Here is a 13,712-nt window from a genome sequence, read left to right on the forward strand (position 1 = left end):
ATTAATCATTCGTCCCTCTGCTTGTGGGATTCTACTGCGGCACCGGCAGGATAGCGCTTGTCCTCGAATGTCAGGTCCTTTTGTAGAAATGTCTTGCTCTTAACGTTGGCTAATTATGGAATACAAACTACTCGAACCTATATTTGTTATCTCAGCATAACCACGGCCCCTTGCTGCACAACCCACGTACGCGCAGCTTTCTATATAATAATTGTACATTATAAGCTTTGGTTATGGCAAATGCAAAACATATACCAAAGCCTAACCATCCTCCCGTGATTGCGCGCCAAAGGCTACGCCACATCTTTTGCTCACTCAGACCTGCTGGAAGTTATGCTTCTCTCCACCCTCCCTGTGTTTATCAGCAATATCATCGGCTTCCTCCATTCTCCCTTGGGCCCGCAACGCTCGTTCAGGCCAAGGTTCACCAATAAAGTGGCGGACCTCCGAGACTGCTGTCTTGCACCTGCCATGTCCACCCATATTGCCTCACCTTGTAGTTCTCCCTGTAGAAGGCCACAGCCGCCTGCGCCCTGAGCACGGCCTCGTCCGTGCGCAGGTTGTCTCCGGGGGGCAGGGACCACAGGAAACGGGCCAGCCTGTCCAGGTTCCTCGCCTGCTGGAGCGCCTCGCACACGCACGCAACTTGCTCCAGGGTGAACTTGAGCGGCTTGCCCGAACTCCCGGTGACCGAGATGCCGCTGCTCGCGCTGCCACTGCCGCCGGCGCCATTGCGAGAGTTCGAGCTTGCCCCTGCGCCGCTGAGGGTAGAGGTCATCAGCTCCGTCAGCCGACTCGTGGCGCTTCCGGTTCCGCTCAGCGAAGACGTGCCGTTGGTCAGGGCCGCGCTGGAGGAGAAGAGGGGTGATGCAATGGTTGTCATCGACGTCACCACACCAATATGACTTAACGTGAAACTACAGTATGCTACCAAAACTCCTATTCTATGATTACAAGAACAAGTTAGGGGAGTGGAAAGGTTGCGACCATATTTTGGTGTCCTTTCCTGTCTCAGTCAAGCATGAGTTGCTAGTGTTAGTCATGTGTAGAGGCCGGATTTCTGGGCATTAAAAAGCGCGTTTTGGGCGTTTTAATTATACAGGCAAAACAACGTTTTAGGCCTACAATTTCGTAATTATATGCACATAGGCACAATAAACTCTTACAGAAATGCAAATAACTTCAAACGGAGACATGCGTGACCTGTATCTATGACAGTGAAACCAAGATTGTTGTTGATAATGGTGGCACAAAGGCGCCAACTGAATATGGCCGTTCGGCTGTCCCATAAAACTACTCAAGTAATGGCTATCTATTGGCTTAACTCAACAAGCGCAGTGCTCACATTCATGTTCAATGGCCACGGTTCCTTGCTCGAGCGTCGCATATAGTGAATCGGGACAAAAATACTTGATATGTGGGAATACTGACTAAAAAGCGCTACTTTATGTCCCACCGACGGAATTACGATGCAATATCAATTACGTTGCTACACAAACAAACAAATATTAAGCGCAAGAAAGACTACGATTTATAAAGCAATTATTGTGTTCTCACATGAGGACTGTGAGGTAAAACTGTAGCAATTATCTCTTATTCGGTGATATCCAAATAGAAAAATCTAGACGTCCCAACGCTGGAAAATGCAATTAAAGAGCGTTTTGCAAACATTTGCAAACAATCTTTTGCAGACGAACATATTGTGGATGGAAAAACGCGCTTCAGAGGAAACCGGAAGTTTTAATTTCAAGTTGTAAGAATGGAGCTGCGTGCGCAGTGATGTTTCATCGTTGCCCCTTCAATATAGGAATGATCAGCTACCAAAGGCGTGTTCCCTGCTCAGCTGTTGTGTTGAAAATAGAACTGGATTGGAGTATGCTTCACCTACGGGGCATAAACTTGGAGGCTCTCTAAGAGGGTTCAGCTTAAACTGACGACGACTCAGCGAGCAATGGAACGGAAGATGATAGGTATAACATAAAGAGACAAGAAGAGAGGGGAGTGAGTCTGGGAACAAACGCGCGTTAAGGACATATTAGTAGAAATTAAGAAGCAGAAATGGACGTGGGCAGGGCATGTAATGCGAAGGCAAGATAACCGTTGGTCATTAAAGGTGCCATGAAGACCAAACACGTTTGGTTCATTCAAAAGATTGCCTCGTTAGAATCATACTGACACCACTTTTAACGTAAACTTCGGTCAAATAAGCTGTATAATTAGGAAAAAAGGGAATGGCCACGCGCGGCACTCGTTCATTTCCTGCAACAGAACTTATGATGTCATACCAGCCAGCTCTGCGATTGGTGGAGGCCTGCAAAAGCAAACGCAAATTAGGCAGAACTTATAAGCTTGCCGAACGGGCTATTTGCGCTTAAATTTAGCCTACATTCTTTTTAAAGCAGTAAGAATGGTGGGACCGACAGTGTAAGTTACGAAAGCACACGTAAACACAGAAGTACCGATACGTACTGGTGTTGGTACTGCGCGATATATGCTTGCTTTACCTGCACGGGACTGCGGGGCTTTTGGTGTAGTTTTAAACGAGACTAGCCGATTGACTCAAACAGCGGTGTCTTACGTTACCATATTTGTGAAGCGAGTACTGTGTTTACTAAGCAAATATTTTCTCCCGGAACAAAAACAAGCCACGTTCAAATACGGTCAAGACAAAGCAGATGCAGAAAATGGCTTGGCACGATATGCTGGCGCCCTCTAGATTCACTAACGGTAAACAAGGCTTTCAAATCGGCTTCAGAGCGGTCGTTTTCGGGGATGTCATTGCAGACAACGAAAACACACGATTAGCGGGAAAGTCAAAATTTTAACGTAAATTCATTAATTTCTCAGTGAATAAACCATCGTTTGCATCGGGACAAGCGCTGGGGACACTATGAAACACGAAATCTTTCAGATAGATTAAACCTGTAATTTGTCTTCATGGCTCCTTGAAGGGTAACAGCGTGTATCCCTAGAGAAGGCAAGCGTGGCAGGGGGGCGGCAGAATGTTAGATGGGCAGATTATTTTAAGAAGTTTGCGAGACTAAATTGGTCGCAGTTAGCACACGACCGGGTTAATTGAAGATTAATGGGAGAGGCCTTTGCCCTTCAGTGGGCGTAGATAGGCTGATGATCATGATGATGATGCTTCTAGAAATGAAAATGCGATTGCTCAGGTTTGAAGAAATCTGTTTGGAGAGCACGAGGAACTTAGTGTAATAATCACTGTTAAAAATTGTGCAAACAATAGCAAACTTCTACCAACTCCAGATTTTTTATTCAAAATTGTGCACCTTGTCACCAGAAATGACTCCCATTCTATTAGTGCTAGTGGTGGTTTTCTGGGAGTTCGTTGGACTGTACGACCATAGAGTGAACCCTACAGAGTCCTCAGCAGTCAATGCTGCCCGGTAACGTAAATAAAAATCTCAAACTGCAGCGAAAAGCGCAAATGGGGCGATAAACAACGTTCATATTGCGGCCGATATTTAAAATAGGCTTAATATAGCTATTTATTAATATTTCTTGTCATTTAAGCTTCAGTTAGAAACGCCAAAATAAGCATTTGTAGGCACCATAAAACGCCCCAAAAGCCCTTTTTAACCTCTAATTCGTGTTGACATATGAAAATAGCGCAGTAGGAGCGCAAGGAACCGAACAGGCATTTTCCTAAAATCCGAACTCTAGTCATGTGTTCCTCATCGTCTCGTCTGGTCTCGTCTCCTGCGCTTTTCAGTACACTAGCAAGGCTTGCAATACCCGATTAGAGCATCGAAGGAGGCTAGTATTGTATACGTATATTAAACGCGACAGTTTTACTTCTTTTTGTTGGCTACTGCAATTCTTACCGCTTTATATTCTTTTTTGGATTGTTGTGCACTAAGCGACGGTTTGTTGGGATTGAGCGTGTGTGTATTCCTGTACAGGGGTAAGGAGTCTGGTGATGAACAGTTCTCCATAGTGCGTCGTCCTATCTGCACCGGTTTTGGGGATTTGTAGTTTTCTTGGTGGCTCGGTTTTGTTAGGGCGTACAAACTGAGATAGTTTTCAATGCGTCTACTCCGCAGCGGACTTTCCACTATTAAACAAGCGCGAGGTGGGAAAGTTGATTTGTAGCCTAACGGTGAAACACGCAAGCTAGACAAAAAACACAAAACACCATGTCCTCTGCATTTCCACGTTTTATTTTTCCCCAGTTTTTCACCGCTGCCACGATTCTCTGGCTGCATCAGTGTACTCAATTGACGTAGCACTGCTAAGCGAGATGATCGGGGATGAATTTTGCGTTTATTACCTTCCTCGCGACCCCGTTACACATAAGGTACGACAATACAGTAAAGCCCGCTTATATCGAACAGCGCGAGGATTGTAAAATAGTTCGATATAGCAAAAATTCGATATAGAAAGTGAAGCAAAAAACATATGAGAGCACTCTTGCCGACGGAGTCACGAGCTAACGCTAAGCTCTTACCACCGTGCAGTTCACTATTGATACGGCACTTTCTCTGAAAGAAAACATCAGTTTATTGGGGCGCAAGAACTGCGGGAGTGTAGCCTGCTTCTTGGAGCACAACGCGTTGCTGGTGCCTGCTTGCTCCACGGTATCTAAACAGTCGACAAGCACAACACCGCTGCCCTCAATGGCACTGCAGTATCGCCGTAGCAGGGCCACGGCAGTGACGGCTTCGCTCGTGCTCGGAAGCGGTTCGGAGTCCTCGGCGTCTTCGACAGAGCGGAGACAAGCATGGATACAAGCGAATAACGGCGAACCCGGCGAACCGAGCAAGTGCACACAGCGAGTGGCGCGGACTTAAAAGTTCGGTGACACCGCAGCCCGCAGCGCCCAATGTGGCGCTTTCGGCTCCGACAGCATGCATGTGTGGAGCTGGTCTATTCTGCCACGGGAGGTTTAGACACGCCCAAACTCGCGCAGGAGTCGCAAGCGACGCTTGCACAACCACTGTGCGCCGATGTATTGCTGGATAGCCTGCCGCATACCTAAGGAGAGCGAAAAATCCCGCCCGTGAGAGTTCGATATATCAATTGTGAGCACAATCGAGTTCGATATAAAAAGTTTAAAATGCATGTAATTTTCCCCAGAGTTATACAAGGGTTCGATATAGACAATATTTTTATATATTCGTGTTCTTTATAAACGGGATTTACTGTAATAAATCGATCTCCATCCCACCCTACGAAAGTGGATGTCCAGCAAAGCTGTTGTGAACCACTAGAAATTGTGATGGAGGAGGGTATGAAATGATTCTGGTCGTCTCGGCGGGCTAGTTGCTTGCGCTCGTCTAGTGTCACTAGATAAGAGTACAGAGTTTTGCCACTCTTTTCTCCTACTGTTCCGTGCCGCCGCTATGATCATTGGTCAGTTCGCGTTACGTGACACTTGTTTACACTGCGACGGTTCCTAGGTGCCGCCGTTTGGTTGTTTAGGCGTTGAAGTCGGTCAACTCTAATAAACTTAGCTTGTCCTCCCTGCTCTGTGGCTGCACGCGACTGACGTCACTCCGAATGCGAATCTAAGATTGTAACAGCATTCTGAATGCGAATCTAATGTAACAGCATTTCAGCAGCAGGAGTGTGTCCAAAGATGCTCCTTTAGTGACACTAGTCCTGCCTAGCCCTCAAAGCAAACGTGATCTTTTACCGGGACCACATGGTGTGTGTGTGTGCGTGCGTGCGTGCGTGCGTGCGTGCGTGCGCGTGCGTGTGCGTGTGTGTGTGTGTGTGGGGGGGGGGGGAGGGCGGGTCCCTTAGTTCACAGGCGCATTATAATCCACGGTGCGGTTTTTGTGCTTGTTTTGTGGTTACCTTAAACGAATTCTAAGCTGTATGCTGCATGAGTCATGCGCTCGGCGCTTAGGCCTTGGCGCTTTGGCCTTTTTGCCCACAGAGACCGTTTCTGCCCACCACGATGAAGCCGTTGGGGGTAGTGGTATACAGCTTTTCTGCAAAACTAAGCAAATTAAGTCGACACAAGAATAAATTATACAGGCGTGCGTAACATCATCTGTCCAATTCCTTGCTAAAATCCATACATCTGTCGAGGTATTAGCCAACATATGTTTAGTCAACCCCGAATTTCCAAGCTATGCAATATCGATGCGACCTACATGGGTCATACTCTACTTTGTGCGTGCTTTTCACTCCAGAGGGGCCTCTGTCCTATTTGGGCAAAATTTAAGGAGGATAAGAGGTAAAAACAGTGGCCATTCTTAAATAAGGTGGTAAACAGATTTTCATACCATTAGGCAACCATGATCGCGTGTCATTCCTGTTTTACTGAGTGGGACTCTTTCTTTAACTTTTGCGCCCCCGGTTAGCGAATATATACCCTAGAAAACATACCTTTTTATTTAAACGCTTTCCTTGTGCAGACAGGGCAACATAGCTTTCATGTAGCCGGAAGAATCATCAGGATATTTTATTATTGATACCACCTATTACACAACAGTTAAGTCATGTGATCATTCCGCGTGAACCATATCTGATGCCGGCTAAGGCGCAAAGGTTTTCCACCAAGCTTTGCGGTAATGCATTTGTCAGGTAACTGCGAGTTGTCCCTGATGCCAGTATAAGATTCACTTAAGCGACAAAAGTATACCAAGCGCCGCTACCCTTGCTTTCAGATAAGTGTTAATCACGTGATGCCTGCAAACCAGACTGGTGATCACACCGTGGCGACCCAACCGCCTAACCTCGGCGCGAGAAACAAAAAATCGTTTCGTCAAGAGGGCAGAGTAATCGAGTGTGAGCGCAGTGTAGCGCTCGTGCCCGTCGCCTAGCTGTGTCCTCTGTCGTTTTTTTTTTGGCGCTACACGCAGTCAGGATTAATCGAGTTCGTTTAATAAAATTTTCACTAGTATCGGCAATCTAAGGAATCAGTACAGCATGAATCTTTAACATGATGCAAAGGCAACGGGTTTACAGGCAAAGCAGGAAGCATGCGCTCTACGCCTGCCACCGCAGCCAAGAACAACATATACTGTACTAACTACTCCAGGAATGAGCTCCGAAAAATCGGAGCCAGCAAAACGTGTACAGCTCTTGGCATGATGAAGATGAATAAATCTGTTTCTCAAGCTGGTGCAGATGGTAGGGCACCAAAAATGGCAAGGTGTGCATTTACACAAATCTGAGGAAGGTAAACGAATCAGTAAAGTGACAGTACTTTCGGATGTCGCGTAACGAAGCGGAAGCAGTGAAGAGCGTGGAGCATTTTAGCAGATTGTGAAATAACAGTGGGTGTTAAAAATACATCCCTGGATGAGTTAACTTTGCGCATTTGCACGTTTAGCTGCTTCTTCGCGCCGAATAGGTTTTCGTGGTGTTCTCGTTCATGTGGCACAGCTTCAGCATCACGCATGTTTCCAACGACCATGGCAGACATTTTTGGGATAGTTTTGCAGTAGTTAGTCCGCATCGAAACAACATAATATTCGCAACAATTCTGACGCATGTATAAAGCTTCTGCGTAAAACACTGACCTCAATTGCAACTTTAGTAGCTGTGGCGCCTAATCATAGTACCGCGCCCGACGCATCCCGGCATATTTGTGCTTCCGATATGCGATGAAGTAAATTAGCCTTTTCAGTGGCTTTTAAAACCGCTTATTTCTCACCCTCACTTCTTAAAGCAAAGCTTTCTAGCTCTACCAGCCAACGGTTCTTTCGTGGCGTGCGGTACAACACTCTTAAAGCGTCGGAGGCGGTTGCGGCGGGACGGAGGGGGGCGGAGAGTTTCACTCACGGAGCGCCCTAGAGATGGCGCGGCGAATTACCCAGAGTTCTCCGCGCGAAAGTGCATGCTCGCCAGCGGCGGCGGCGTCGGCAGTACGGCATTTGTCATGTGCTTTAGCGGCGGTTGTTTTGGGCCTGTTTTGGTGCGTCTTCGCGTATATTGCGCGGTTTTTTCGCACGGCTTGGTTAACTTGTTCGACAGAACCTCCAGGGTAACCCGCACCCGACGGAGTCAAGTGGTCGTACGGCAGACATACGTTAAGGATTGGTCTGCAGGGGTGTAAAACAAAATGTGCAAACCACATACAGACACCTAACCGCTAGACAAACGCCGCCTTTTGTGCACTGCTTGCCACGAATGGGACTCCGTTTTCTAAACTGGTGATTACCAATTTGGTTCTGTTTTAACAGGTATTACAGAAAGCGAAGGTAGCAAATCGTTCTGATAAAAAGCGATTATAAAAGTTCCCTCAGCTTTCTCGCAATTGTCAAACTTAATAACTAGTTTAAATAGGTATAAATGGGAATCACTGGGCCCAGATGCCGCATTGTTTCGGTGTCTGCGCTTGTGTCGCGCGGTGGTGTAGCCAGAAGCTAGCACATCAGGATGGCTAGGTTCCGCTGTGTCACCCTTCGGAACATGCTCCTCTCCGTTTTCTCTCACTTCCGACTCACCGCCCGGCTGTGGCCGACGCTCCTAATGCGTTCGGGACGCCGCCCCCGCGAATTCCATCCAGGTAACGGCTGGCAGTACCTCTGGTTTCGCTCTTTGTAGAGCCGCTTGCGTGAAATCAAGTGACGTCGCATGGGCAATTGTTGTGGGTGTCGTTTAAAGCTTTGCTTTCCAACCACTTTCACAGCGTGGATTGGAACCAATTTTTTTTTCGTTTCTCACATGATGTTTCCATCGAAATCACGGCAGGGCTGGGACCCCCCCTTCCGCACGACCTTACACCCTCGCTCCAATAGGGAAGAACAAAAAAAGGGCCTCAAGAGTGAGGGCCGCGCGGTTGACCGATTGGGGGGCAACGTGTGGCTGAAACTTGAAACCTGGGGTGAGGGAGAGGGAGGCGAGGTGACGAGGCGATAACATGTCGGGCAGGGAGGATCTGTGTATTGGCCCCGGGAACATTATCGCCTGCAGCCAAGGCCTTCGCCGCATAGCTGCGAGTTAGCGCGCAAACGATGGCGGAGAACGGACGACTCCGGGCGAGGCGGCGGAATCTTCACGGCTGGATGCCGGGAGTCTCGGTCATAAATATAGTCGCGTGTCCCGTTTCACAGCATCCAAAGGTTACCACTACTCTGGCCCCGACCTCTGTTTCCGCTTCCTTTTTTTTTTTTTTGCCTTCCTCGCTCTTGAGCACGTTTGGGCGCGCAAGTGTTAGATTCGTGTCTGAGGCACGGTGGCGTTTCATGCAAAGAATAAAAAACAAGCATACATTATTGAAAGGACAAAGACCGAGTGCAGAGGGTTGGAAACAGTGGGTTGTTGTCCCTATGAACTGTCCAAGGTTGCTGGTGCGTCCGCTTGGAATAGAAACGGCCGGTTACTCATGTGGGAACTTTCGACAAGCTGAGGATTAGTCAGTTTTAGGTTGAAATCAAGAAATTGTGCCAAACACCTCCCAAACGTAGAAAAAACCGGAAAGCAGCATTATTTTTATGCACAAGAGCATTGTGGTCCATCAAGCATTGAAATGTGATATTTATTCCACTATATTCTTCATTGTGCCGGCCAATTTAAAGGGGGTTGTGCTTTTTTTTTTTTTGCCGACGGCACAAATCCGCCTTTATTTTGAAATCTTTGGCTGTTTAAGATATGCGACTTACAAAACAATCGTTAGTATTTTCAAAGAAACATCTGCATAAATTCCAAGGTTTGTGCGCTAACGCGCAGGCACCCATTACGCCGGCTAGGGTCATTGCGATTTTTTATATCGACATTTTACATTGCGTAGTCAAATTCAGTCGTTTATTCTGTTTCTGAGTTTTTGTTTTAATGGAGTATATTTACACTGTTACAGTCAATAAATGTATCAATCTATCAAATGATGCTTATTTCAGCAGATTCAAGACGTTACACCCGGTTGGGGCTTTTCAGAAATCCACAAGGCGACGCACGAAAATGCTAAATTGTGTAGAAAGCCTGCTTTGCTCGTGGTGTTGCTTGATACAGAAAATAGACACGGCAGCTAAAAGTAAGTAACAAAATTGCTGTGGGCACTTAGATCGGCTTGCGTTTATGTAGGCGAAAGGATGCTACCGTGCGTGCGTCTCTTTTCTTGGTCTCGTTTCTTCTCGTATGTCACGAATCACATCGGCAAACCGACTGTCAATTGACGACACCTAGCGCCCCAGATTTCCCACAATACCGTTCCGTTCCGTTCAGTTTCAGCTCTGGAACGAAAAAAAAAATAATAATGGTTCGTAATGGTTCATAGCGGATCGTGTTTGCGAGAAAAAATATTAGATTTGTGAAATTGTTGAAAAGATTGAGAATTATGAATTTCGTTAAAAAAGGTTAAGTCATGCCTAATATGTTATTGAAAAATATAATTTCTGAGGAACTCATATAGTTGTGTGTTATTGTTAAAAGTTTAAAATGGTCTGTCTCATGGAACACTGTAAAACTCCTGTTTTTAATCTTAAAAGAGATTGTAAGAGAATAGGTAGCAATAGATTAACATCAGTACCTTCAGCAACCCCCCCCCCCCCCCCCGATATATATCCACACGAAGGCATAACAGCACGAAAATTGGTGAATATTAATGGCGCATATCAGCATTGAAAGCGTATTTTTCGAAAAACTATTAGAGATAATACCGCCCTGCTCGAAACTGTTCCTTCCGCTGCATATGAAATGTTTTCGGCTGCACTCTCGCAGCAAGTGTATCTGTTTGCATTGAGTGCGGCTCTAATCTGCTATTCGCGCATGCAGTGGTGTACACACCAAAAGGCTGTCCGCGCTGGTAGTGGTGTACACACCAAAGGTTGTATTTTTTCCTCATTGTTTTTATGTCTTCTGTTAGAATATTAGGGTTTATTATACATGCATCGACCCCCTAAACAATGTAGGTCTAATGTAGGTATTTTCTTAAACTAACCAAATAAATAAATAAATAAATAAGGCCGTGACGTCTGCATCGCAGCCAGATGACCCCGGCAATCCCGCGTGGAGCTCAGCACTGCGCCTATCGGAACAAACGGAGAGAGTATGGGAGCACGGAGCAAGCCGTCCGAAGGAGAGTGGGTGCCAGAAAGACGAAAGACGATTTTATGCCAGAGAATCAACGCAATTTTTCGTCTCGCTGAACGGAAATGGAAATGATTCCTGAAATACCTGAAATTGCCATTCAAACCGAAACCCGAAACTAAATTTTTTCGGTTTCGCTCATGAACGAAACAATTAATATTGTTACGTTTTCGTTTTCGTTCCAGCCAAAAATATCGTTTTTTTTTGTTCTTCGTTTCCGGTTTTTGCTTCGTTCCGACACCATGTTCAAGGTACCGCAGGATCAAACCGACATCCTGTGGGTCTGACCAAAGCCCCAAACACCAAGACAATTAGGACACACCACACTGAGGAGTGGCTGTCTACTGCAACCAAATTGGAGAAACAGAGGAGCCTGGCGGGTTTTATCATGAAGGCCATCTGAAGATGCCTCTTAGCGTCCCCCGACACCCCCGTTTCTGCTTTCTCTTTTCAATAAACAGAAAGTATTCCTACTCTCTCGCACGCGCGTAGAGCGCCAGCCGTCATAAGACCTGCTAACCGCAGCGACGTTCCGGCAGGGCAGGCACCGCTCCATTCTGCGGCGCCTGCATCGCCGTCGGGCACCACGGAAGTCGTTGAAGTAGAGGGTGGGTCTATTTCACCCGAAAAATTCGAAAAAGATGCCGGTTGGCTCTTCACTTTACCAAGGTAATCGCTAACCGAATCTCTGCAACCTTAGATTTCATTCAACCTAAAGAACAAGCAGGGTTCCGTAAAGGTTATTCAACAATGGACCATATTCACACGATCAATCAGGTGATAGAGAAGTGCGCTGAGTATACTGAACCCCTATATATAGCCTTCATAGATTATGAGAAAGCATTTGACTCGGTTGAAACCCTAGCAGTCATTCAGGCATTACGGAACCAGGGGGTAGATGAGCATTATGTAAGAATACGAGAGGATATCTACAATGGGTCTACAGCTACCATCATCCTCCATAGGGAGAGCAGTAAAATACCTATAAGGAAGGGTGTCAGACAAGGAGACACAATCTCTCCAATGTTATTCACAACGTGCTTACAAGAAGTATTCAGAACGTTGGATTGGGAACAGGTGGGAGTAAGGGTTAATGGAGAATACCTCAGTAACCTCAGAATTGCTGATGACGTTGCCTTGCTAAGTAACTCGGGGGACGAATTGCAAAGCATGCTTTCCGCACTGGGCGAACAGAGTAGAACTGTGGGCCTTAAAATTAATATACAGAAAACTAAAGTAATGATCAATAACCTCGGGACAGAACAGCAGTTTGAGATAGGCGGCGAGGCAGTGGAAGTGGTAAGCGAATATATATACTTAGGCCAAGTTGTGACCCCAGATCCCAACCATGAGTCAGAGATAATTAGAAGGATCAGAATGGGGTGGGGTGCATATGGAAGACATTCTCAGATAATGAATAGCAGCCTACCATTGTCGCTGAAGAAGAAAGTGTATGACAGCTGCATCTTACCGGCACTCACCTACGGGGCAGAAACTTGGAGGTTCACTAAGAGGGTCCAACTTAAATTGAGAACGACTCAGCGGGCAATGGAGCGAAAAATGATAGGTGTAACATTAAGGGACAAGAAGAGAGCGGAGTGGGTCAGGGAGCAAACTGGTGTTAAAGACATCTTAGTAGAAATTAAGAAGAAGAAATGGACGTGGGCAGGGCATGTAATGCGAAGGCAAGATAACCGCTGGTCATCAAGGGTAACAGAGTGGATCCCTAGAGAAGGCAAGCGCTGCAGGGGGCGGCAGAAAGTTAGATGGGCAGATGAGATCAAGAAGTTTGCGGGGATAAATTGGTCACAGTTGGCACAGGACTGAGGTAATTGGAGAATAATGGGAGAGGCCTTTGCCCTGCAGTGGACGTAGATAGGCTGGTGATGATGATGATGACGATGATGGCTCTTCAGTCACGGACAGCGAAGCGGACGGCGACTCCCACGACTACGCATTTTTACGAACACATCCTCGAGGCAACAAGGCGGTGCTATTTCCACGTCTAGTAACTGTGGCACGAAGCGTCGCGCTATCGTGCGTTTCGCCCCCAGAGGCGAAGAAAGCAAAGGTTATGTACCCCAAAACTTGCTGTCACGTCTGTTTATCAGTGTTTTACATTTGTCTTCGTCACATGAACGTCGTGCATAAGATAGGAGTTTTCTATTTTTCGTTAGGTACTTTTAACTTTTTTTATGTTCTGTACTTCGCTAGGTCTTGTGTGTTTTTTCTCCGAACAATAATGCTCAATTACACTATCTGAGAGTCAATGTGCAAACTTCACCAATTACTCGTTTTTCTGCAAACACACGGCGTTACACTGTCGGTGGTTTTCTGTGATTTTTTAAGGGGCGAATCCTCTTAAGGGATCGGTCTGTCGGCGTCTTATGTCGTCGTAGCATCACCTAGTGACGGTACTAAAACACCCGGACACTCGTTTTCGAACGCCTCGTGCTAGAGCTCTTCTTGCTTCAAAGACATGAGACTTGTAGCAAGGCTGTACACCTCTACCCTCCAGCGGTTTCATCTCTTTTGGCAAAAACGCCAAGGCGCCAAGAATGCACACACACTGCATGCCTTGCCTTTCCCAAGGTTTCACGTTAGTGAAGATGGCCCCAGCTTTTTTTTATTTTCTATTTTTCTACTTAATTTACTATTATCTTCTTGACTTGAGAACTGTGCATAATGTGCAAAATTTTATTTTTTTG

The 13,712-nt window shown here is 46.4% G+C and overlaps 1 protein-coding gene across 3 annotated transcripts in view; it reads right to left on the reverse strand.

The window, feature by feature from the left end:
- The window catches only part of LOC144164357 (uncharacterized), a 143,316-nt gene that overhangs the window by 88,097 nt on the left and 41,507 nt on the right, over positions 1-13,712 (reverse strand). For all 3 annotated transcript variants that reach the window (XM_077694871.1, XM_077694870.1, XM_077694872.1), the window contains one exon: positions 494-848. In XM_077694871.1, the coding sequence (XP_077550997.1) occupies positions 494-848 (355 nt within the window). The remainder of the gene's footprint in view (positions 1-493; positions 849-13,712) is intronic.

This window comes from Haemaphysalis longicornis, unplaced genomic scaffold, assembly GCF_048455015.1.
Source record: "Haemaphysalis longicornis isolate Haplotype H1 unplaced genomic scaffold, Haemaphysalis longicornis Haplotype H1 scaffold_13, whole genome shotgun sequence".
NCBI lineage: Eukaryota > Metazoa > Arthropoda > Arachnida > Ixodida > Ixodidae > Haemaphysalis > Haemaphysalis longicornis.